Source organism: Pelophylax lessonae (genome assembly GCF_965119305.1).
Source record: "Pelophylax lessonae genome assembly, chromosome: 3".
NCBI classification, from domain to species: domain Eukaryota; kingdom Metazoa; phylum Chordata; class Amphibia; order Anura; family Ranidae; genus Pelophylax; species Pelophylax lessonae.
In genome coordinates, this window is record NC_138770.1 from 644742622 (window position 1) to 644769299 (window position 26678).

At 40.9% G+C, this 26678-nt stretch overlaps 1 protein-coding gene across 1 annotated transcript in view; it reads right to left on the minus strand.

Annotated features, from left to right (window-relative positions):
• Nucleotides 1-8420: 8420 nt before the first annotated feature.
• The window catches only part of LOC309551659 (uncharacterized protein), a 107847-nt gene continuing 89589 nt past the window's right edge, over nt 8421-26678 (minus strand). Inside the window, exons 22-24 of the mRNA XM_082252338.1 lie at nt 24537-24662; nt 14846-15005; nt 8421-8692 (exon numbers count right to left, since the gene is read on the minus strand). Of these exons, the coding sequence (XP_082108464.1) occupies nt 8575-8692; nt 14846-15005; nt 24537-24662 (404 nt within the window). The 3' untranslated portion in view covers nt 8421-8574. The remainder of the gene's footprint in view (nt 8693-14845; nt 15006-24536; nt 24663-26678) is intronic.

Here is a 26678-nt window from a genome sequence, read left to right on the forward strand (position 1 = left end):
GGAGGGTTATAACCCTGTTGAGTTTTTTGCATGGACCTTCCCCAAAATTAATACTGCCCTCCAAAACAGTCCCAGTTTCTCACGTGGCCCCTTGGGAAAATGAATTGCCTACCCCTGATCAAGATAAAAGTGGCCTGACTCTTATACTGGCCTAATGCCTTGTATCTCCTACTTCCCATCCAATCCAGCACTGCAGTCTCTATCAATCTCTTTGGCCCTGGACACTTTCAGAAGTGCCAGATTTATGTATTCCCTGCAGTGCCCTTTGTTCCATCCTCTGAGCCCCTATGTCATTACAGGACTCAACAGTGACAAAGGGTTTGTGGGAAGGAACCATGGCGGGCAACAGGGGACACAGAAATCCAAAGCTCCTAGAACTATGAAATCCCAAAAGACTGATTGAGATTGCAATGCAATGCAGAGATAAATACTGTATTTAAGCCATTTTTTTTTTTTTTTTTGCAGAATGCACTTTTCCTTATTTCTTTTATAGGTTTTAAAGCCCCGTACACACGTGCCGATCGTCGGCCGAACGATCGGCCGTCTTTTGTCCAGGGCTGTCGTGTCTGTTGAAAACTGCAAAAGACTGCACACGAATTTTGTCGGCCAACAACAGCCGACTGCAGAAGTGATGTCATGTGATGGTTAACTTTCCTTGTCTTTTTTCTTTTCTGAGCATGCCCAGTCTTGCTAATCGGCTCTCTGTCGGCCGAAATCTGTACTGACTGGCGAACAATCGGCCGTTCTGGTGTTGGCCAACAAAAATTTTAATGCCTGCACGACAGATTCTGTTCGGCCGAAAATGCGCTGTCGGCTGTCGGAAGCATCATACTAACAAGCCTACAATCGGCCGATCGGTCGTCGGCCGAATATTTACGGCCGACAATCGATACGTGTGTACGGGGCTTAACTCTAGATTGCCAAGTTAAAGGTACAGAAAATTGGGCAGGAGGCACCAGCAGTGCGAGCAACGCCCTGTGTTCAGTATGCAACAGGACAGCCGCTCAGCACAGGAACTAGAAGTCAGTGAAAAGCTATTATTAATATTATTATTTTTTTTATTTTTATTTTATTTTATTTGTTAAAATAAGTGGCTACAAACCTGTCTGTTTTTTTAGTTATCCCTACAGGGGAGATTTCACTTCATATTTGTATCACCAAGCAAGTGAAGAGAATGTATCCAACAGAGACACAAGGTAATAAAAGAAAATTTATTAGGAGTAGAAGGGTTAGAACCACCACCAAATTTACTTTCTGTTCGTGTTTATTTTCCTTATTTTCTTATTTTGCCCATTGTACAGCATAACCAGGACAAGGGGGGCTGGGAAATTGCCCCTATAAAGGCACAGGGAGCACTAAAGGTCTTTTAAGTGCTTACACTCCCTGCTCTATCCATAACTAAAAGTAAATGACTTGGCTGGAGTTCTAATTTACGTTTAAGGCCAAGATTCCGTTTTTTTTTTTTTTTTTTTACCCTGCAAGATAATGGCATAATGTGCTAGCAAAGCATACATGCGCACGGGAGTCACGGACCGCAGCACAGAGCTCTGGTATACTGTCCCTTCGGTGGCGGTGATGTCACTGGCTGCATACAGTGTGAATATATTCACTGTACCTACAGGTAAGCCTGATTATAGGCTTACCTGTAGGTGCAACTTTACTTCCACTTTAAAGAGGTTGTAAACTCATTTCACGGTTTTTTTTTTTTTACAACCTGAAAGAGAAACACATAATGAGCTAGTATGCATCGCATACTAGCTCATTATGAAATACTTACCTTAGAATGAGCCTCCGCCGTGTCGCCCGCTTACCTGTATGACGGGCGACATGTTCAGTCGCCCGTCTTCTGGGATCGCGGCATCCGGCCACCTGATTGGCCGGACCCGCGACTACGTCACTCCCGCGCACGTGTGCGGGAGCCGATGGTCACGGCACGGGGCTCTGAAGAAACGGCACGAGCGGCCGTTCCTTCAGAGCGCATGCGCCAGTGACGTCACTGGCTGCATGTAAGGTAAATATCTCCTAAACGGTACATGTTTAGGAGATATTTACAGTATCTATAGGTAAGCCTTATCATAGGCTTACCTATAGGTACAAGTTGTAGAGGAGGGTTTACTTCCTCTTTAAGTGTATGGGTTAGGTTTAAGGCCTCATGCACACTGGACGTTTTTACAGCGGCTGTTTTTGGCATCAGACGTTTTTTTCTGCAGCCAATAAACTCCCCAGCATGTTCTCCTATATGGCCATGCACACACAGGCTGTTATCAGCAGTTTTTGGCAGGGGCATTTTCTGGCTGGAAAAAAAACAGAACTGGTGGGGTTTGAGAGGTTCAGCTGTAAAAACACTCTAACTTTAATAAAAGCTTAAAAACGCTGAAAAATACAGAAAACCGCAGCTATTCTGCGTTTATCAACACTTTTGAGCCATAAGCTTTTGTGGGAGTATAGTTTTACTAAAAACAGCTAAAAAACGCTACAGCTGAAAAAAGCTAAAAAACGCTACTGCAAAAAAACTGAAAAACTCCTTCTACAGCTACAGCTTTCTACTGGCGTTTTGATACGATCCAGTGTGCATGAGGCCTTAAGGTTACGTTGAGGCTGAGTCAGTTAGTAACTATTGCTTTTTTTAGGGGCGGTGAAATATACATTTTTTGGATGTAAAAATTGAATTATATATCAGATAAAACCTGTTTTTTTGTGTGACAAGGTTTATGGCATCAAAGCTTCCATGCCAAAATAAAAAAATACAAACATTTTTAGAAAAGTGATTTATCACCAATTAACTGTTTTAAGTGGTGTATAGGACTGACAATTGCTGGACACGTGTGCGCCACCAAACTCTGAGCCAAGGTCCTAGAGTTAGGAACCTGTACATTGCTCTGTCATTTATTATTCTCTTCATGCCCAGAGATTATGATGTCTAGATGTCCTGGCCAAATTTAGCAGTCTCAGCATGTTAATGTTATAATGAATGTATTTTCTTTAACACAATGATTGTAGCTGACAATTAGATTATTAAGAAGAGCTACACTGTCATCTTCAGTCTGCAGTAGCCTCTGGTCACCAGTGCTCAGAAGGGATGTACTGGAGCTGGAGAGAGTCCAAAAAAGGGCAAAAAATGAATAGGGGATTGGAGGGCCTCAGTTACAAGGAACAACTACAAGCCCTAAATGTATTCTCACTGGAGAAGAGACACCAGAGAGGGGACATGATAGCAGTTTACAAATACCTCAATGGTGATCCCAGCATAGGAAAAAAGCTATTCAGTCTCAGGGAGTATAGGAGGGCACGGGGCCACACAATGAGATTGGAGGAGAATCGGTTTAACCTTAAAGCGGAGTTCCAGCCTAAACACACACTCATCTGTCCAACGGTCCAGCGATGCGGCAGCCCGAAGCCTCGCTCTTCTCCCTCTCTGCTCTGCGGCGCCGGCATCACTGGTGTGGGCACCCAGCTGTGACAGTTGTCGGCTTCACAGCCGGGTACGCACTGCGCATGCGTGAGTTTCGCTACACATCGTGATTGGCCGGCAATCTTCTGGGACCTCTGACATGTCCCAGAAGATTGCAGGGAGGGAGGGGGAGAGGAGAACTTCCGCTCAGGGTGCCGCGGCACTCCGAGTGGAAGTGGGAGCAGGTACCTGTCGAAACTAGGTACCCGCTCCCCCCCCAAAGAAATTACATGCCAAATGTGGCATGTCAGGGGGTTAGAACTACCTAAAGCAGAAGTTCCACTTTTGGGTGGAACTCCGCTTTAAGCTGCGTAGGGGGTTTTTCACTGTCAGGGTGATAAGAATGTGGTCCTCTCTTCCACAATTGGTTGTGTCAGCGGGGAGTATTGATATTTTTAAAAGACTCTTGGACGTGCATCCTAAATAACACAACATACAGGGATATGGGAAATTATTGTCTACACTGACACGCACACACCTACACAGGTTGAACTGAATTTGACAGCTTTTAGCTGTCAAAGGAGTGACCTAGATTAAGGTGTCCTCAGGTCATTGTATGGGTGGATGTTAGTTTACAGATTGTGAGTGGAAAGGGGGTATAGACCTTACATTTCCTTAAAACAATGTGTTTGTTATCTATCTGTGCATCACACAATCATTGCTGTGGTTCCTGCCAAGAGGAAATCTGAAGCTACAAAGATCTTCACTGTCAAGTTAGTGTATGTGAATCATTTCTATAAAAAGGGATATTAATTATGGTCCCCTAAAGTAAGGTTCTAAAGGTTTTTGAGATTTTTCTTTTTGTAAACATTTTATGCTTTTTAACTTTATAAATCTCGATTTTACAAGTAAACAATATATACAAATGTAGCGCCCTCCTAGGTAGGTGCTAGGATTAGTGTAATATTGTTTTTTGTTCTCTTGCTTAACAGGAGGACTTCTAGAGAAATTTGCTTAGCTCTCTGCTTAACCGAGATCTGTGATTGATTAGTGCAGCCTACTCAGTGTGCTGGTTGGGTCTGCCTCTGGCCTCCTCTGTATCCAAGTAACCTAGGAAGGTTCTGGATGAATAGGTGGACGCAATGCAGAACACAGCATGAATATTAATGCCACTCCAGCTGATCCCAGGGAGGGTGGCCCTGAGGCATGCTGGGAGAGGGTATATATTATTTGGTCACACTGAGCACGGGGTATTTTCCTGGAGAGGAGAGTTCCAGTCTGAGAGGGGGCACGCTGCCTCTCCCAGGCATCTCTGCCATGGGGCCTCAGGTGGGCAACCTGAAGGTCTGAAGCCAGAGAGAGTGACCCTGGTTCTACAGAGAGCTGGCTGAAGGGGCTGTCAATTGAAGATCCGGTCAGGTATCACTGGTATAGATTGTCGCTTGGAAGTTGGATTGAGGCAACCAATCATTTATAAAAAAGGGAAAAAAAGTTATTTATAATGTATTTTGATATCTATATACAAATGTTTTGCCTTTCATTTATATTTTAAATCTAATGGTTGTTTTTCAAGATGAGGGTTTACAATCACTTTAACCAAGAGATCAGTTAGATGTCCTTAATGGTGAATAGTTCTATGGTTTGGAGTATCCCATTAAATCCCCTCCCCTATCCAAGTTCTCAAAAGTAAAACACAAGAAAAACAGCAACCCTTAGACTGATCATTGAAGTCCACGAGCAATTGTGTGTTTGCACCTGGACAAAAGTGGGAAAGACCCAGGCAAAATACCAGCGACTCCTATGGGGTAGTGCTATACAAGGTTCATCTATAACTCTGATTGTACAGAGCACTATAGATTTTCCAAAAAAGAGAGAGTACTGTACACTTTCTTCCTTTCCTTTCAAACTTCCGTACTGCTGTCTGAACAGAGCAGGCAAGGCGGGAGAGGTAATGGGGTTTGTTCACACCTCATTCAGCTGTGTTCAAATTTGAGCATGAGCTATTGGACTCTGTATTCTAACTTTTTTCACCAGAACAGCTAAGAATAGACAGGTACACACATCAAATTAAAATGAAAGCCCCTACTGTTGGCTGCATACATATATATAGAAAAGTCCTGAGCTGCAATATTTTATGCTTAGAATGACTAAATAAAAAGTATTTTTAGTCCCATACATAAAAATTAATTATTAAAAAAGAATATACATGATTATACTTTCCCTTTAAAGCAGTAAGTAAACTCAACATTCCAATCAACATTAACTGTTGAATCCATTTGCTGCTAACCATAGTAAATGAATAGGAAGGTATATTATATTTACTTGTTTAAAAAACTATTATTTTTTTTACATTATATTTTTAGTTTCTTTTTGGTTTCTGACCTAGGCTAAATGATATCATACATCCCAGGAGTTTTAATGGGCGTTTTTTCTTTCATCTAGAAGAGGGGAGGGGGTGTTTTTTCAGCTAAGCACACCCTCCTGCCTTCATGCCTGACCTAAGGGCAGATGGATTCCAGGAAGTAAATGCTACATAAAACATCTGCCCTTACTCAAGATGGCAGCGGCTAGAAATGCTAGGGATGTGTTTTTCAAAGTGATTTGGTTTATAAAATATAGCATAGAGACATGTATAGATGGGAGAGTTTGCTTTGAATATTAAAAATGAATTATATAGTGTTTTTAGTTTGTGGTGCTCTGATACAGTTTAGTTCTGCTTTAAGGTTAGTAGCTGCCAATATTTTCAATATTGGCCCAGTTGCCTGGGAATTTGGTCATTAACTTTCCAATTGTGTTTTGCTCTACTATATGGAGCATCCGCCATGAAAGTGACACCATCATATGGACTTTTAACCACATAACAACCGCTCACATTGCTGCTACTGCGGCAATGGGGCTCATTATCGTCCAGCGACGTAGACCTGCGTCGCTGGACTCCTCCCCTTGTGGGCGGCGCACGCGCGGCGCCGGAGGCTCGCCCCCGCTGTATTCAGACACAGCGGGAGTCGGGCCAGGGGAGGAGAGGCGGTGATCACCGCCACTCTTCCCCGATCGTCGGGGAATCGAGTGTGGAGATCCGCCCGCTTGTGTAAACAAAGCGGGTGGATCTCCTAAGTGACAGGCAGGGTCAGATTGCAGGGTTCAGTAAAGCTGAACCTGCGATCTGTCCCTGTGTCACTCAGTCACCTCCCCCCACACACATCAGTAAGCACCAGGCATACATTAACCCCTCCCTCTCCAACAAAAATTAACCCCTTCCCTGCCAGTGTCATTTTTACAGTAACAGTGCATATGTATAGCACTGATTACTGTAGTAATGTCACTGGTACCCCCAAAAGTGTCAAAAATGTCAGTCAAGGGTCCGATCTGTCCGCCGCAATGTCGCAGTCCCGCAAAAAAAATCGCAGATCGCCGCTATTACTCGTTAAAAAAAAAAACACCAAAAAGGACAGAAATCTTTCCCTTAGTTAGTAAACGCAATAACTTTTGCGCAAACCAATCAAAATACGCTTATTGCGATTTATATTAAAAAAGAATAGCGCGCAAATGCAAAAGAAATTACTACCAAATCTGAAGAGAGTCCATAAATAAAAATGGGGGTTTGGTCCCACCATATGGCCATATCGTGCTCAAGCCCACTACTGCGTCAAAGTACCCCATTATCAGTGGGTCCTACACTATCCATGAAAAAGAGATGAATCCAGCCCTTCTAACCCTTGGAGACAACACTCCTTGCTGGGAAAAATGTGCAAATGCACTACAGGGGACTCCTCCTATATCCATTTGATGGTGGACACTGATTGAGTACAGGTGTATGTGGGGGGTGGGGAGTGCATTTGCACATTTTTCCCAGCAAGGAGTGTTGTCTCCAAGGGTTAGAAGGGCTGGATTCATCTCTTTTTCATGGATAGTGTAGGACCCACTGATAATGGGGTACTTTGACGCAGTAGTGGGCTTGAGCACGATATGGCCATATGGTGGGACCAAACCCCCATTTTTATTTATGGACTCTCTTCAGATTTGGTAGTAATTTCTTTTGCATTTGCGCGCTATTCTTTTTTAATATACATGTCTTTTGGTTCATAGCTGCAGCAGCTTTGGAAATACATGGGTATGCTCCCCCAAATTTTTTGCCTGTTTATTATGTATTCGGTCTGACCAGACTATCGAGGTTGAGCAGCCCTCCCCACCCCCCACATACACCTGTACTCAATCAGTGTCCACCATCAAATGGATATAGGAGGAGTCCCCTGTAGTGCATTTGCACATTTTTCCCAGCAAGGAGTGTTGTCTCCAAGGGTTAGAAGGGCTGGATTCATCTCTTTTTCATGGATAGTGTAGGACCCACTGATAATGGGGTACTTTGACGCAGTAGTGGGCTTGAGCACGATATGGCCATATGGTGGGACCAAACCCCCATTTTTATTTATGGACTCTCTTCAGATTTGGTAGTAATTTCTTTTGCATTTGCGCGCTATTCTTTTTTAATATACATGTCTTTTGGTTCATAGCTGCAGCAGCTTTGGAAATACATGGGTATGCTCCCCCAAATTTTTTGCCTGCTTATTGCGATTTATTTTACCAAAAATATGTAGCAGAAAACAAATTGGCCAAAAATGATAAAAAATTTAGATTTTTACATTTTTTGGGGGGGAATTTCATATAAAAAAATGTGAAAAATATTGTTTTTTTTTCAAAATTGTCGCTCTTTTTTTGTTTATAGCGCAAAAAGTAAAAATCGCACAGGTGATCAAATACCACCAAAAGAAAGCTCTGTTTGTGGGAAAAAAAGGACGTAAATTTCGTTTGGGTACGGTGTTACATTATTGCGCAATTGTCCATTAAAGTCACACAGTGCCGAATCGCAAAAAGTGGCCTGGACGTAAGACAGCAAAATCCTCCGGTGGTAAAGTGGTTAATTGTAATATAACTAGAGACCCACAGAAATATGAGAAACCAGTAATTAATATACCTTGCCTGAAATATAAGTTCTGAATGAAGTAGTAATTTTAAAAAAATGGTTCTGACATATCTGACTGCCGCTACTGGAAACAGAAAATGTCTGGTTTCACTAATAGGGTGGAGTGATGTCCTTAGATGTTCATCAGCTTCATGTTGCAATCGTGTTTTCTGTGACACTCCATTGAGGTAGTATTTTTTGGGTTCTGTTGTTGATGTAGTTCTTATTCTCTGGGCTGGGTGAAGTGCACCTTGTAGAAGAGAGTTGGCTCTGAGAAATAAACATTGGTGTCATATATGTTGACATTTTCAGCCAGATTTTCAGGCGGTGCAGAGGCAATGCTGGAAATAGAAGAGAACCAATAGCACTTCATTGTTCTGATTTCATTGAAACATTTGTGTTTTTGGGAGCAAATGCAATACAAATATTGTGCAAATAAATATGGAATAAACAAGGAGAACAATCAAATAATAGCCCTCATTCACACAGACCTCCTGCATTTGTTTAATATTAATGCAGAATAAACTGATCAGGAAAGTATATACTGTACAAACTTTATACTTTCCAGATCAATTTCTCCTGCGATTTAATGTCCATGCATTTACAGCAGCCATTCTCAACAGGGTTCTGTAGAACCTAGGGTTCCTCCAGAGGTTAGAAAGGTAAAGGAACCAATAGAGGCAAATGAAAATAAACAAATCTCAAAATCAAATAAATTACAAAAAGGAGCTGCACAATGTAAAGTGTATTACACCTGCAAAATTAATAAAACCAAGATAACCGTGCTTCTATAGGTGTATAAATCATAAATTAAACATAAATTAAACATTACTACAGTGAGTTTTTCTATGTTCGAGTCAAATGTAAGGGGAGGTAGTTAGTGGATAGTGTGTTGAGTCAGTTTTGTGCAGTCAGTTTAGTGAACAGACATACCCCACTTTACAAAATGTATAGATATGTTGTAGTCCTGGGTTCCCTCCCAGTGCTCCCCAAGTTTTATGTCCCTGTCACAGTTCGGGAGCAGTGCCATGCCAAGCAGACCAAGATTTCCCATAGACGCCAATGGTAAAGACAGGGAGCAGTGCAATGCCAAGCTAACCAATATTTCCCATAAATGCCAATGAGCACTGAAACCTGAAAATTGGTCTGGGTAGGAAGAGGATGAAAGTGCCCTGCATTTAAGTGGTTAGGAGGAACCCTATGACAGAATTTTAAAAAAAAACAGCATTCCCCCCCCAAAAAAAATCTATACCAGGCCCTTTGGGTCTGGTACAGATTTTAAGGGGAACTCCATGGCAAAATAAAAATAAAAAAATTGTGTGCCCCCCCCCCAAATCTATACCAGGCTCTTTGGGTCTGGTACAGATTTTAAGGGGAATTCCATGCCAAAATTGAAAAAAAAAATAGCATGGGGTCCCCCCAAAATCCATACCAGACCCTTATTCAAGCACACAGCCTGGCAGGCCAGGAAAGGAAGGGGACAAGCGAGCGCCCCCCCCCCCCTGAACTAAAGCAGGCCACTTGCCCTCAACATGGGGATGGTGCTTTGGGGTGCCCCCAAAGCACCTTGCCACCATGTTGATGTTGATGGGGACAAGGGCTTCTTCCCAACAACCCTGGGCTGTGCTTGTGGGGGTCTGTCGGTGGGGAGCTTATCGGAATCTGCAAACCCCACTTTAACAAGGGGGCCCCCAGGTCCCGCCCCCTATGTGAATGGGTATTGGGTACATCACACCCCTACCCATTCACCAAAAAGTATAAAAAAGGAAAAGAACACAGAACCCAGTTTTTGATAAGTCCTGTATTAACTTGCCGACCAGCCACCGTATAACTTTAGGTCTGGTACAGATTTTAAGGGGAACTCCATGCCAAAATTAAAAAAAAAAATGGTGTGGGGTCCCCCCTCAAAATCCATACCAGACCCTTATCCGAGCATGCAGCCTAGCAGGCCAGGAAAGAGGGGGAGCGAGCATCCCCCCCCCCCCCTCCTGAACTATACCAGGGCCACTTCAAGCCTGCCAGGCTGCATGCTTGAATAAGGGCCTGGTATGGATTTTGGGGGGGGGGGGGGCGTTTTTTTCATGTTGTTTTATCTGTATTGCTGGGAGCCGACAATACATTACAGCCGCGGGCAAGTTTAAATTACATTATTTCCTTTAGAAATGTCAGTATTGCTGCAGCAGGCTCTATACATCGTGCAAATGCATCACTTTACAGGCACATTAAGGGGACCCCCAGGCACGATATTTAAAGGAATTTTTCATCTTTATTGTTTCACTTTAAGCAATATTAAAATCACTGCTTCTGTAAAAACGATAATTTTAAAAATTATTTTTTGCATTGATACATGTCCCCCAGGGCAGTACCCAGGTCCCCATACACTTTTTATGGCAATAACTTGCATATAAGCCTTTAAAATTAGCACTTTTGATTTTTCATGTTTGTGTCCCATAGACTTTAACCTCCCTGGCGGTATGATTCTTTTGGATTTTAGGTGCTGAAAGCGGTACCATTATTTTGCATGTAATTCTTGTCAATGAGCAGCCCAAACCAACTGTATACATTTATTATATATATATATATATATATATATATATATAAATATATATATATATATATATATATAATGTATACAGTTGGTTTGGGCTGCTCATTCACAAGAATTATGTGTATATATATATATATATATATATATATATGTGTGTGTGTATATATATATATATATATATATATATATATATATTTACATAAAAAGTACAGTAAAACTGCAGGAAAGGGCACTGGGGGGCAATGTAATGTGATTTTTTTTTTTATTTTGAATGGTATCAGTGTGTTTGGTGTATTTTACATTCGAATTTGCAGCCGGTTCCACCCCCCGGCGGACGTCACGTCGCTGGAGACGGAAGCCGGGGCTCGCAGATGATCGGGAGAGAGCTCCGCCGCCGCATACCGCTCGCAGTCTTCGCTGGATCCCGGAGAAAAGGTAAGTAAAACCTCCTCCAGCATCCAGCGATCTTCTTAGCGCTACCCCGAGTGTGACTCGGGGTTACCGCTTTTGGCTCTAAAATCTTACCCCGAGTCACACTCGGGAATACCGCTAGGAAGGTTAATAGAGTTCGCATGTTCGCTAGAACTTTTTACCTGTTCGAGATGTTCTGGTGCGAACCGAACAGGGGGTGTTCAACCCATCACTACAGTGAATATATAAATACATATAAGTGACTCCAAATTGTGAAGTCCAAAAAATGGAATCAAAGTCACTGCTGCCAATGTTCAATGTGTAAATAAATACTGTATTCAAAACTGCAAGTGAGATACGCCATTTCCGGTCAGCTGGAACGCAGGTGGAGCGCAAACCAGCATTCCCAATACTTTACACGCTGATCTTTCGTCTTCCTATATGTAAGTGCAATACTATTTCTTAAAATAAATGACATAAAATACTACACTGTGAGAGCACTCTTTCCTCTCCCCCTTTCTCTTTATATGGCATCATTGGAGTTTTGAATACAGTATTTATTTACACATTAAACGGATGGCAGCAGTAACTTGGATTCCATTTCCATGATCTCATGTGAGATACCTTGAGATTTTCTTTTCCCATGCGCAATTTGACTCCCTGTAATAGGAGTCAACTAAGTTTGGTGAGTGTGTAGTGTGTCTGCATGCTGGTGGAGATGAAACTTTTCTATGCTCACAAACAATGTTGTCTGCACCTGGAATTTATCATGGACTTCTCAATTTTTATTCACCTTTTATAATTTGGAATCACCTATTTTTTGGACTTCACAATTTGGAGTCACTTATAAGTATTTGTATATTTACTGTAGTGATGTTTAATTTATGATTTATACACCTATAGGCGTGTGGTTATCTTGGTTTTATTTATATTCCTCCAGAGGTTGCTTGGGGCTCCTTGAGCTGTGGCTAATTGACCTCCCATCTGATGGTACCTGCTTAGTTCCAAGTCCAGAGCCAACAGCATGACACCATAGACCTGTTGGCTGACTGTAAGGGCGACGTTCTGCCCATAACTGTAATGGAGGAGGGGGCATTTTTTCCACTGACCACCAATGTAAGGGACATTTTCCCAATGACCGCTGATTGACTAATTTTAGCAGGGGTTTCCTGAAGACCTGAAAATCATTTCAAGGGTTCCTCTGGTGTTAAACAATTGAGAAAGGCTGGTTAGCGTACCTAACCTGCCCCTGGACATACAGATTTCTAATTTTTCTAAACACAGCTAAACTGAATGCACTTGAATGCATGTAAACCCACAGGGATTGATTACTTAGGACAAATACTGTAGGCCAATGATGGCGAACCTTGGCACCCCAGATGTTTTTGGAACTACATTTCCCATGGTGCTCCACTACACTGCAGAGTGTATGAGCATCATGGGGATTGTAGTTCCAAAATATCCGGGTTGCCAAGGTTCTCCATCACTGTGTAGGTTGTTCAATTTGCAAGGAGATTTTTTTTTATTTAGCTTAGTGAATGCAGGAAAAATTCACTTTGAAAAGAATACTCAATCACTTTGACATGATTGGGATGATGAAAGTCAGCAGAGCTTTGCCCCATTCACAAAGCTAAAAGAAAATTCCCTTGCAAAGTGAACAGCCTATTTGCCTTTAGTAAATCAACCCCATAATCTGCAATATACAGTTTAAAATGATTGCATGCATTTATATTTATTTAGAAATGTCCTATAAATGCATATAATCACATGCATGTGTGAATGAGACCTAAAGGGCCAAACACACTATAAGATTTTCTGAAGACTTTTTCCTTCAGATTTACCTTTTCTATGTAGTGCAAGGGCCTGCCAGATTGCATACAAATTGAAAGTGTTTAGGTTTGACCTCTTATATGACCTATTATATGGTTTTGGTAAGTCTAAAGGAAAAAGTCTTCAGAAAATCTTATAGTTTGTATGTCCCATTAAAGACATGGAAACAATTGTTGAGATATTCTCTTACCTCTAGCAACCATTTATGATGCAGGAAGATCTCATATTCATGAAAAATACCACCAACTATATTTAAAGCTGTGGAATTTGCCAAGCTCCCAACTGCACAGTTCGTACAATATTTACATTACAAAGGCAATTTCTCTGCGTAGTGTAAGCATGTGTTATTATTCACTGAGATGTTTCACACACTGGCTACATAATTCTATGGGAACTATTTTAGGTGCATTTGCAAGACAGCAAAATTGTACCAATTACTATGCTCACAATAACAATCAGTTATCTGTATAGCAAAATGTGTGACTAACCCGTGTTTGTAATATTCACATCCAACAAGTCTCTTGAATACAAACCATAATAATGAGCTTTGTTTGGTTGCAAGATGAACAGAGCTGACATTATAATCACCAGACTAAGGGCATGAGCGCATAGGGTTTTGTTCCAATCAGAACTGCTTTTCTACCTACACAAGCCAATAGGAATACAAAAGCAGCTTGAAGCAGCTTAGAATGCTAAATGAAGGTCAAAAGCACCTATGAAGAAAGTCAGAAGCATCTCAAACCGATCAGAATGAATCTGAAGGCACACTGCATTAGCCCATCTACACAACCCTAATAGTGAATCCCCATGATAATGGAAATTCAGCTTCAGCAACAATCCAAGAAAGTATTACATTCTGTTAGTAAATTGCCATAAGAAGCCATAATCATGATGGTTACATTGTGTGTTTTGCTAACTTTTGAACGATGCTCATATTTTGATTTGAAGCAAGACACTCTATATACTTGAATTGATGTAAATACATACGTTCTTTGATAAAACCGATCTATCAGTAAATAGTAACTAAGAAAACAATATGGCCATGTAAAGGAGATTGTGCCTTAAAGCGGAGTTCCACCCTATTTTTTCACTTTGCAGTTTCCAATAGAAGAAAATATCCTGAAAAAGAATTGGATAGTTATAATTTTTTTTTCACTTACCTGATTTTTTAAAAAAAAATTAACTTACCTTCTTTCCACATCCTCCCTCTGTGGCCGTGGCCCACTACGTCACTTCTACCTTTGCATTGACTCCTGGGAGATGGGCGTCATCAATCCCAGGAGTCAATGCGCCTGCACCGGTGTCACTCGCCACTTCCGGTGCAAGCGCGTCATTCTTTGCAAATGGATTAGAACAGCTTCTGGGCATGCGCAGAACCCGCTGCAGGAGGACACGCCTGCACCGGAAGTGACGAGCAGGACATTCTGGGACACAGACATCCGAGAAGAGGACAGGAAGAGGGACGCTCCGGCTTCAGCTGCCCACACCTGAGATGGCAGCGCTGGACACGACATTTTTAAGGTAAGTATTTCATCCTGCAGGTAAGCTAAACAGGGGACAGGTCAGAGGCTATCGTTGCTTAAATGCCCTAGCCCTGACTGTCCTAGGGGTATTTTTTGTTTAAAAAATGTTTTTTGGGTGGAACTCCGCTTTAAAAACCCTCATCACTTCAAAAGATTAACATGAACATTAAATTTCAACTCACACTCCTTCTCCAGTCTTCTTCTTGAAGCAGAGACAATAAATTAGCAGGACTGATAGCAGAACAAGAGGGATGCCAAATCCCAAAACCAAGGCAAGAATTAGGTTTTCACGGTCTCCAGAACTGCTAGCGGGGATCCACAGATCATCCTCTGACTTGTAAGCTGAGCAACAAAAGAATAATAGTAATGTAAAGTATATACATTTGATATATAAAGTATAAATAAAAATGTATTTTTAGGGTGTTTACTACGGGCACATCATTACATTGCATTGCACTAAATGTATTTCAGAAAATAGGTATATAAAATTGCTTATGCTATATATAGTGATAGCCCTGCTAATTAATATCAAACAGTATCTCACAAAAGTGAGTACACCCCTCACATGTTTGTAAATATTTTATTATATATTTTCATGTAACAACATTGAAGAAATGACACTTTGCTACAATATAAAGTAGTGAGTGTACAGCTTGTATAACAGTGTAAACTTGCTGTCTCCTCAAAATAACTCAACACGCAGCCATTAATATCTAAACCGCAGGCAACAAAAGTGATTACACCCCTAAGCGAAAATGTCCAAATTGGGCCCAATTTCCCTCCCCGGTGTCATGTGACTCGTTAGTGTTACAAGGTCTCAGGTGTTAATGGAAAGCAGGTGTGTTAAATTTGGTGTTATCGCTCTCATTCTCTCATACTGGTCACTGGAAGTTCAGCATGGCACCTCATGGCAAAGAACTCTCTTAGGGTCTGAAAAAAAGAATTGTTGCTCTACATAAATATGGCCTAGGCCAGTGATGGCAAACCTTGGCACCCCAGATGTTTTGGAACTACATTTCCCACGATGCTCATGTGCTCTGCAGTGTAGTTGAGCATCATGGGAAATGTAATTCCAAAGCATCTGGGGTGCTAAGGTTTGCCATCACTGGCCTAGGCTATAAGAATATTGCCAAGACCCTGAAACTGAGCTGCAGCGCGGTGGCCAAGACCATGCAGCGGCTTAACAGGACAGGCTCCACTCAGAACAGGCCTCACCATGGTCGACCAAAGAAGTTGAGTGCACGTGCTCAGCGTCATATCCAGAGGCTGTCTTCGGGAAATAGACGTGTGAGTGCTGCCAGCATTAATGCAGAGGTTGAAGGGGTGGGAGGTCAGCCTGTCAGTGCTCAGACCATACGCCGCACACTGCATCAAATTGGTCTGCATGGCTGTCATCCCAGAAGGAAGCCTCTTCTAAAGATGATGCACAAGAAAGCCTGCAAACAATGAAACGTACGAGATCTTTAATGCAATATAATCATCCAACAAACAGAATCAAGGAAAGTTCATGAAACTTGTCGGAAGCGCATGGTTGACATGTTTTGTGAATATAATCTCTTATTCGGTTATGATTAAGCGATTTGTTTCGCTAAACAGGTCAACCATGCGCTTCCGACAAGTGTTCTGAACTTTCCTTGATTCTGCTTGTTTGATGATTTTATTGCATTAAAGATCTCGTAGCATTTGGGTGTGCGGTCATTCATTTTTTCATTGGATGCATTTACCGGACCACGGACTGGACCTGCACACCTTGGTCTACAAGCTTTCACTTATCACCTGGAGCAGCGTTATCTCTCTTTTTTGAAGCCTGCAAACAGTTTGCTGAAGACAAGCAGACTAAGGATGTGGATTACTGGAACAAAGTCCTGTGGTCTGATGAGACCAAGATAAACTTATTTGGTTCAGATGGTGTCAAGCGTGTGTGGTGGCAACCAGGTGAGGAGTACAAAGACAAGTGTGTCTTGCCTACAGTCAGGCATGAGGGTGGGAGTGTCATGGTCTGGGGCTGCATGAGTGCTGCCAGCACTGGGGAGCTACAGTTCATTGAGGGAACCATGAATGCCAACATGTACTGTGCCGTACTGAAGCAGAGCATGAGCAGAGCATGATCCCCTCCCTTCAGAGACTGGGCCGCTGGGCAGTATTCCAAGTTCTATGTTCAAAACATGAGGTTTTAAAGTATTAAATCTATAAATCCAATATGTTTCATTGCATGAAACCTCTCTCATAACATTTGAATTTCTCCAATTTCTATTTATTTTTTCTATTGCATAAAATCTCAAAGTGCTGGGGTCCTTTTTATGTTTAAGCCTGATATGGTTAGACACACTATGGTGTCTAAATCCTTTCACTATATTATCAATATGTTCTCACTGATAACTGTCTAGTCGTTCTCCCTACGTACTGGAGACCACAACTGCACTCCAGCACATAGGTAACACGGATACTATTGCAAGTGATGAGTTTTTTATATGGTATTCTTGTTCCATGTGATTTTATTGGAAAATCTCAACCTTTCTATTACTACACCTGAAAAGACCTTTTTCATCAAAGAAAGTAGTCATTTTACTAGGAGGGTCTGGAACATTTTTGACTACACTGTCCCTAATTCTACATGCTTGTCTATAAATAAATTTGGGCTTGTTAGTCAATATTTTATTAAGACGTGGGTCTTTACAGATAATTGGCCAATACTTTTTTATAGTTTTTATAGGATAATGTCATCTATAAATTGTTTGTATAGTGATATTTGGGGCCAATGTTTACCAAATATTTCTTCCTCCTCCTTGTTTAGGGAAATTTTTTTGGCCACACTTGGTGCATATTTATTCCCCATGCCTACACTCTTTATTTGTTTGTAATACTGGTGTTTGTGCCAAAAGAAATTGTTTCCCATTGCTATTTTAATCCCTCCAATATAAATTTAAATATTTTGGATTATATAATTATATTTTAGGGTTTAAAAATAGCAATTGGAAACAATTTCTTTAGCCAACATATTCCTAAACAAGTGGGAGGAGGAAGAAAAATTTGGTAAACATTGGCCCAAAATATTGCTATACAAAAGATTTATAGATGACATTATCCTTATATGGAATGGGAAAAAAGAGAAATTGGATGACTTTTTAGAATTTATTAACAACAATCAATATGGAACAAAATTCATGGTAAATATAAATACTGATAGTATTACCAATTTGAAGCTCGTGATATTTAACAATGATAACAGATTAAATACCCGTGCATATTTCAAGGACACAGATAGAAATGGATATAGTCCGTATAACAGTTGTCACCACCCACAATGGAAAAGAGCAATACCCAAGGGGCAATTAATCTGGATACGGAGAAATTGCGACAAAAAAGAGAATCATTGGGCCCGAACAGATGTATTGATAGAGAGATTTGTCAATAAAGGCTACAAGAGGGACATGTTTCAACACACAAGAAAGAAAGTAGGAGATCTAAGTAGAGAGGCTATGCTAATGGGATAAACCAAAAGAAAAGAGAGAAATCGATGAAGTGGCTTTTGTGACAGGGTTCAATATGGAATACAGGGAACTAGAAAAAACTATAAAAAAATATTGGCCAATTATATGTAAAGATCCACATCTTAATAAAATAATGACTAACAAGCCCAAATTTATTCATGAATTTTTAAATGAAAAATGTTTTTTTAGGTGTGGTAAGTGTAAACCTTGCCGAACCACTATCAGAGGTAATATTAAGGTTAAGATTTTCCAATTGAATCACAAGGAACAAGAATACCATATTAGAAAAAACTCATCACTTGCAATAGTACTGATGTTACCTACGTGCTGGAGTGCAGTTGTGGTCTCCAGTACGTAAAGAGAATGACTAGACAGTTATCAGTGAGAATAGGTTAACATATTATTAATATAGTGAAAGGATTGAGACACCATAGTGTGTCTAACCATTTTGGGCTTAAACCTAATAAGGACCCCAGCACTTTGAGATTTTAGGCAATAGACAAAATAGAAAGAAATTAGAGAAATTCAATTCAATTCATTTAGGAGAAAGGTTTCACACAATGATTTTGGATTTATAGGTTAAATACTTAAAAAGCTCATGATTTGAACATAGAACTTGATATAAATTGTTTTTTGGATGACTATTAATTTTAATATGGTTGTATGTGTTTTAATTGAAATGTAGCATATCTAACATTGTTTCCGATTTTAAACTTATAGTGTTGGATGTGTTTTATATAATTAGAATTGCGTATTGTACAATTACATCCAGCCACCCCATTCTGATAACAAATTGTAGGATACAAGCAGAGGAATAATATGGCACGATTAATGATATATAGCAAGATATAGATAGATATGTAACAAATGGGCAATAAAGTACTCGGTGAAGGATTAGGATTAGGATCTTACTTTTAAAGATGCTGTCTGAGCGCGGCCATCTTGGATGTGGGCATTTGAAGCCACAGTGTAATCTGCTGTGTCCTTCTTCCTGATTCCAGGGAGTGTTTTGGGAGTTCTTCCTGATTCCAGCCTTCTGGGAGTGATGACAAACAGCTCCCAGGATGCAATGCAAAGGCAGAAGTGATGTCGGTGGCTGCGGCCACAGAGGGGGGAGAAGGAGGAAGTACAATCAAAAATGCCCTGAAAATAAGGTAAGGGACCCCCGAAAAAAATAAAAAATGGGCAATTGTTGATCAGCATAGTGAGCACTCCAGAAATCACTAAAGTTGCAAAATAGGCCTGAACGCTTTAAAATGGCAGATAACATACTTCCGGCCTGTACGGCGATCTATACATTTCCAGTCCGCTGAGACGTAACTTAACTTCCGGCTTAGAGAACATGGCAGTTTATGCATGTCCAGTTTGCGGAGATACTATTGGATGATAGTACTCAAACTAAGGCCATAAATACCTATACCAAAATGGCACCACTAGCTTCCTGATGACGCATCTTCATGCAAAACATGTTGAGGCATAGTAACGCAATACACACATGATCCCTTTGATTTGTGTACAACACAGCTGGGAATTGGACTGCACGCTGGCCCCAGCATATAGAGCGGCCACGCATTTTAAGACTTTGGTTGCTGAATAGGTTTTGGTTGCTGAATAGGTTTTGGTCGGAGGGCACTAGTAAATTTAAGTTGGCATTTTTAACATTTTCAGTCATTTTTATTTGTAAACTTTTATGGAATAAACATGTTGCGCAATGATAGCATCTTCTTTATTGTATGAGCTTTCGTGAGAGGAGTGGAAAAGGAATATGATATACACTAGCTCTGGATGAGGCATTTAGGATACATTGAGCAATATAGTGGATCCAATATCCCTGAGGAGTGACTAATAATGCCCTATATTGGAGGGACTCTGGTGAGTGAGCATAATAGTGGGTGGTGGATAGTGTCACAGAGGTATGGATCAGTGTGCATAGCACCGCATTGGATTTTGGAGTCACGGAGGAACTTTCACAATCACATTTTATGTTACACTAATGGACTTTATATACACTACCGTTCAAATGTTTGGGGTCACTTAGAAATGTCCTTATTTTTAAAAAAAAAGCACGGTTTTTTTCAATAAAGATAACATTAAGTTAATCAGAAATACAGTCTAGACATTGTTAATGTGGTAAATGACTATTCTAGCTGGAAACGGCTGATTTTTATGGAATATCTACATAGGTGTACAGAGGCCCATTTCCAGGAACCATCACTCCTGTGTTCTAATGGTACATTGTGTTAGCTAATCGTGTTAAAAGGCTAATTGATGATTACAAAACCCTTGTGCAATTATGTTAGCATAGCTGAAAACTGTTGTGCGGATTAGAAAAGCTATAAAACTGGTCTTCCTTTGAGTTAGTTGAGTATCAGGTGCATCAGCATTTGTGGGTTCAATTATACTCTCAAAATTGCCAGAAAAAGAGAAATTTCTTCTGAAGCTCAACAGTCTATTCTTGTTCTGAGAAATGAAGGCTATTCCATGCAAGAAATTGCCAAGACACTGAAGATTTCCTACAATGGTGTGTACTGCTCTCTTCGCTCTCTGCCACAAACGGGCTCTAACCAGAATAGAAAGAGAAGTGAGGCCCCGGTGCACAACTAAGCAAGAGGACAAGTACATTAGAGTCTCTAGTTTGAGAAATAGATGCCTCACAGGTCGTCAACTGGCAGCTTCGTTAAATGGTACCCGCAAAACGCCAGTCTCAACGTCCACGGTGAAGAGTCAACTACGGGATGCTGGCCTTCTAGGCAGAGTGGCAAAGAAAAAGCCATATCTGAGACTGGCCAATAAAAGGAAAAGATTAAGATGGGCAAAAGAACACAGACATTGGACAGAGGAAGATTGGAATAAAGTATTATGGACAGACGATTCTAAGTTTAAGGTGTTTGGATCACACAGAATAACATTTGTGAGATTCAGATGCTGGAGGATTGCCTGACGCCACCTGTGAAGCATGGTGGAGGTAATGTGATGGTCTGGGGCTGCTTTGGTGCTGGTAAAGTGGGAGATTTGTACAAGATAAAAGGGATTTTGAATAAGGAAGGCTATAACTCCATTTTGCAACACCATGGCATACCCTGTGAACAGCGCTTGATTGGAGCCAATTTCCTCCTACAACAGGACAATGACCCAAAGCACACCTCCAAACTATGCAAGAACTATTTAGGGAAGAAGCAGTCAGCTGGTATTCTGTCTGTAATGGAAACTACTAGTATAAGCTTAAAAGTGGTGGGTCACCAACTTGTCTTGTTGCATGCTGGGATACTGTATAAATGCCAAGAGCACATGTACTCGAGGTCTTTCGGTTAGATAGCAGAGTCCCGGAGGGAATGGGCGGCTGCCTCCTCCTCTGTAGAGGTGTCATGCAGCCTCAGGTAGTCGACCTGAGGGTCTAAAGGGCTAGAGAGGAACTGAACCCGAAGGACCTGTGTAGCTGACTGAAAGGGGAGACACTACCACTAAAGGATCTGATTCTGCAGTACAGTGAGTACAGATCTGTGTCAAGAGGCTTGACCTGAGGGGGGCCACCGCTGCAGCTAGAAGAGTCAATGGACGCGTGTCGGTAAAGGGGATGCTAGTGAGTATCCTGAAGAAAATGTAGATCACCAAGTCTATTGCTGGAGAGAGAGAGCACGGAGACTTAACCCTTTCCATATGGCAGTATGGTTTAAGCAGTGTGATTGCTTCCAAAAGCAACCCGGTGAGCCCAAGTGAGAGTTGTCCTAATCCAATGTACATAGTTCCAGTTGGAGTATCCCACTATTCCCTTCTCCCATCCAAGTTCCACAATAAATACTAAAAACCAAAACCTTTGGACTGTTTACTGAGCAACGAGCCATTGGGAGTAAGGATGAATGTGTGAACTTTACCCTAAGTGACTGTTTGCTGGTAATCAGAGGATGCCCAACATGTCATCATACAGAAAGCCCTATGGGGACAGTGCTACATCAGTATTGCTTCCTACTGGGGCCATTGTTTCACTATGAACTACTACTGAGGCTACTGTATCACTAATGGCTTCCTACTGAGGCCACTGTATCACCACTGGCTTCCTACTGAGGTCATAATATAACTATGGCTTACTAATGAGGTTACTGTATCAATATTGCTTTGTACTGGGACCATTGTATTACTATGGACTACTTCTGAGGCCACTGTATTTCTACGGCTTCATACTGAGGCCACTGTATCAGAAATGCTTACCTAATGAAGCTACTGTATAACTATTGCTTACTAACGTACCCACTGTATCAATATGACTTTCAAATATCGTCACTGTATTATTATTTCTTCCTACTGAGGCCACTGTATGGCCTACTATTGAGGTCTCTGTATTACTATAGTTTACTACTGATGCCACTTAGTGATCATGAGTTTTTAGTGAGATCACTGGTTCAAATGAGCCACTTTATCAACACTGCTGTATAAGAAGGCCTCATTAACCATTGTTGTCGGTAAAGGCCACTTTTAAAGGTATAGATTGAAGCTGCTGTACCACCATAGCTGTACACTGAGGTTTAAGTATTACCAATGCTGTCTATGAAGACTACTGTACCATTAAACCATTCCACTGAGGCCACTGTATCACCTAAGCTTTCTATCGAGGATACGTTATTATAATAACTTACTGAGGCCATTGAATCACTATAGATTTTTAACAAAGATTACCTGACCAGCATAGATTTCCAATCAAATATTTTATTGACATAGCTTTCTACTGAGGTTACTGAATCATCTAAGCTTTCTATAAAGATGATAGTATTATCATACATTCCAGCTGAGGCCTTTGTGTTATCAAAGCATTGTTTTATCATTACCGCTAAAGCAGATGTGACTCTATAGCTTAACTACTCTAAAAATTGTCCCCACCTCCCTCCTATAAACCTTTCCAAGAAAGATCTGTATACTTACCCATTTTTAGGCCGCCATGGTAATGAGATCCAGCTCCCCTGTGCAGACAAGGGCCAATAAAACCTATGGGTGACATCATTGCTCCAGGCTTTACTAGCCATTGTCAGGAGCTCTCTCCCCTCCCCTGTAGCCGCGGTTGGCTGACAGGGGGGAAGATTACCGCAACTGGCTGAAAATAGGCAAGTATACACATCTTTCTCACACGGGTTAGTAAGCATAGGTGTTTGGAGAGGAAAGGGGAGAGTTTTAAGCAGAGGTGGGGGACTTGAGTCACATGACTTGACTTAAGTCAGACTTAAGTCACCAGTTTGAGGACTTGAGACTTGCTTGACTAAAATTAATAAAAGACTCAACTTGACTTTGACTTGGTATTCATAACTTGAGACTTGACTTTGACTTGAGACATATGACTCGAAATGACTTTACTTTTTTAAGTTATTAAATATTTGCATTTTCTCAAGATGTGTTAAAGCAAAATGATTTTTAGAACACTGGCTGTTTAACAATGGAAATACTTAACATGTTTTTAGTGAGTGTGGTGTTGAAACATGGCCGGACGAAGGATTTTGAGCTGTTTGGGAATTCAAAGTGTTTCTTTAATATGCCAAGAAAAAAGCACTAAGCAGTTTTGTTAATGTTGAAAATAAAACAAAACCTTTCCTGACCACTGACTTTTAACTGATTTAAAGGTGAAAATTGGGGTAGATCAGTATTTTGACTTGATTTGTGACTTGACCAAAATAAAGGACTTGACTTGACTTGCTTGACTTCTAGCAGGGACTCGACTTGACTTGCTTGCTTTTCGCCACAGTAACTTGGGACTTGCTTGAGACTTGAAGGTTTAGACTTGAGACTTGCTTGTGACTTGCACATGTGTGACTTACTCCCATGTCTGGTTTTAAGAGTAGTTGGGGGTTATCACTTTAATATGGATTTACACCCATACATTTTCGTTTGAACATTTGGGCCAAGCATTTGATGGTACTTTCAGGGACTCAACTAATTTCAAACAACTTTTCATTTCAGTACCATGTCAATATCTCGGTTTTTGCCTGGCGATCTGGATTAACTTTAACAAGTCCATGTGCATAACACTAGTTACGACTTTTCTCATCTGGGAGGCAATTTAACACATAAAAATGCGTTTGTGACTATTAAAGTAAGTAAGAATTTTCCATCCCTGTCCTTTTGATTTTTCTATTGACTCTGCTTGAAAGCAATGTGGATTTGGCCCTTTTAACTCAATCGAACGAATATTTAGATAACGAGAGTTTTCAAATGAAAATCTACAGGAGTAGGGCCAGCTTTACTAATGGGGCACCCACACCACCATCCTCAATTGTGGATAAGACCTCTGTATTTCCAAAATATTTTCTTTAGGCTGCTATAACCTTACACTGAGCCTGCTGCTTTACTATGGGTGTCTAAATAATCCCTTTGTAAAATCTATCAGCCATAATCACATTACCAGACACACAGTTGTCCCCTTCCAGTTTCTTGCTTGTGTTACACACACATCGGTATCCTCCATAGGTATTCTCACACAGGGAGGTGTTGCTGCAGTTATGCTCGCCAGTGATGCATTCATTAACGTCTAATGTACAGTGAAATGAGAACATTGTAATACATTAGCATTATACAACAACAGAGTCACACAGCAAATAGCAAAACCTTTTTGTCCTTGAAGCCTGACTCCAGCCCAAACTTTGTTGTTGTTATGGATAGATATGGTAAGGTTTGCTGGATTTATAGTTCCTGCTTTCTTTTCTGCCAAATGTCTTGACCTGCTCCATCCACCCCAATTGAAGGGTTAGCCTTTGTACCACCACACTAACAAGATGTGATGTCAAAGCCACACAAAGCACTCCAATACTAAAGGGTGTATTTACAAAAACATAAGCTGAGCTATCTGTCCTGTGAAACTGCATGTACATTCATTCCATGTGGATGGTGGCAACATGTAATGTTATAAGACTATATTCTCAAGCTGTTCTCTGGAAAGCAGTTTGCATCCCAGGCATTTTTCCCTGGGTGCATAGTGCCCTAAACAATAAGTTACGTTAACGGCCAGGAAAGCAAATGATCAGACTGAGCTGTATCTGATCGCACCAATTTGAATAGTGCGATTGTGGGCAATAGAATGCAGCTTGTCATGCGATTTGACCTATCAAATTGCAATACAAGTCGCTCCAATGTGAACGGGAGCTAAACATAAAAATTCTGTGTAAAAAAATTTTTTTTAAATAAAGATAACATGGCTAGATCAGGGTTTGATTGAGGTCAGTGTCAGGTTTATGGTTAGGTTTAAAGGTCATGGTCACAATCAAAGATCAGGATCAGTGTATTTAACCACTTGCCTACTGGGCACTTTCACCCATCTACCTGCCAAGGTCAATTTTCAGCTTTCAGCGCTGTCGCACTTTGAATGACAATTGCACGGTCATGCAGCACTGTACCCAAATAAAATTTCTTTCATTTTTTTCACACAAAATAGAGCTTTCTTTTGGTGGTATTTTATTACCACTGGGTTTTTTTTTTTGCTAAACAAACCAACACAAAAAAAAAAGATTTTCTTAGTTTCTGTTGATGGGCACTGAAGGGCATTGAAAGGCAGCACTGATATGCGGCACTGGTAGGTGGCACTGATAGGCGGCACTAATAATGAGGCACTGATGGGTAGCACTGATGGGCACCGATTAGCAGCACTGGTGGGCACTGATTGGCACTGATAGGCAGCACAGATGTGCACTGTTGGGGCTGCACTGATAATAAGGACACTGATGATCAGTGCCCTGATTATCAGTGTAGATGTCCCCTTTCACATTTGCTGGTTACCGGCTCTCTCCTCTCCTCACGACAGCATGAGGAAAGAAATGCCGATAATTGGCAAGTGTGTTTACATCATGATCAGCTGTGATTGGACCCAGCTGATCACATGGTAAAGAGCCACTGCGATTGGCTCTTTACCCTAATCTGTGATCAACTGTTTCAAAGGACACAGCAATCACAGAGCGCACCGGGAATACACCACAGCGGGCGCAGTTCTGGGAGAACGTCAACAGACGCCCTCCCAGGACTAGACAACTGCACTGTAGCCCTCATTTGGCAATAGCATTTGGCAAGTGGTTAAGGAATAATTAAAAATAAGATTTAGGTTGTCAGAGTCAGTTAGTGTCTGTGCGCTTTAAGCTGGATACACACTATATACATTTCTTTAGATTTTTTCCTTTAGATTTACCAAAACCATATAATATGAGGTCAAACCTAAACACTTTCAATTTATATGCAATCAGGCAGGTCCTTGCACTACATAGTTGAAGGTAAATCTAAAGGAAATCTAACCACAAAAGTTGTATAGTGTGTATCCAGCTTTAGTTAGGATAAAAAAATAAAAAAAAAGCAGAATTTACACTGTTGTTTCTTGGGTACAAATAACAAACATACACTTATGTGGTATTGCTGTGATTGTTAGGCGCAGGAGAGTTTTTTGGGGGGTTGTTCTTCTAAATTTAAAAAATATATATATTTTTACTAATTTGTGTCAATTCCCTTTGATAATAATAAAACAAATCAGGAGTTATCCATTACTATTTACCACCAAAAAAAAAAA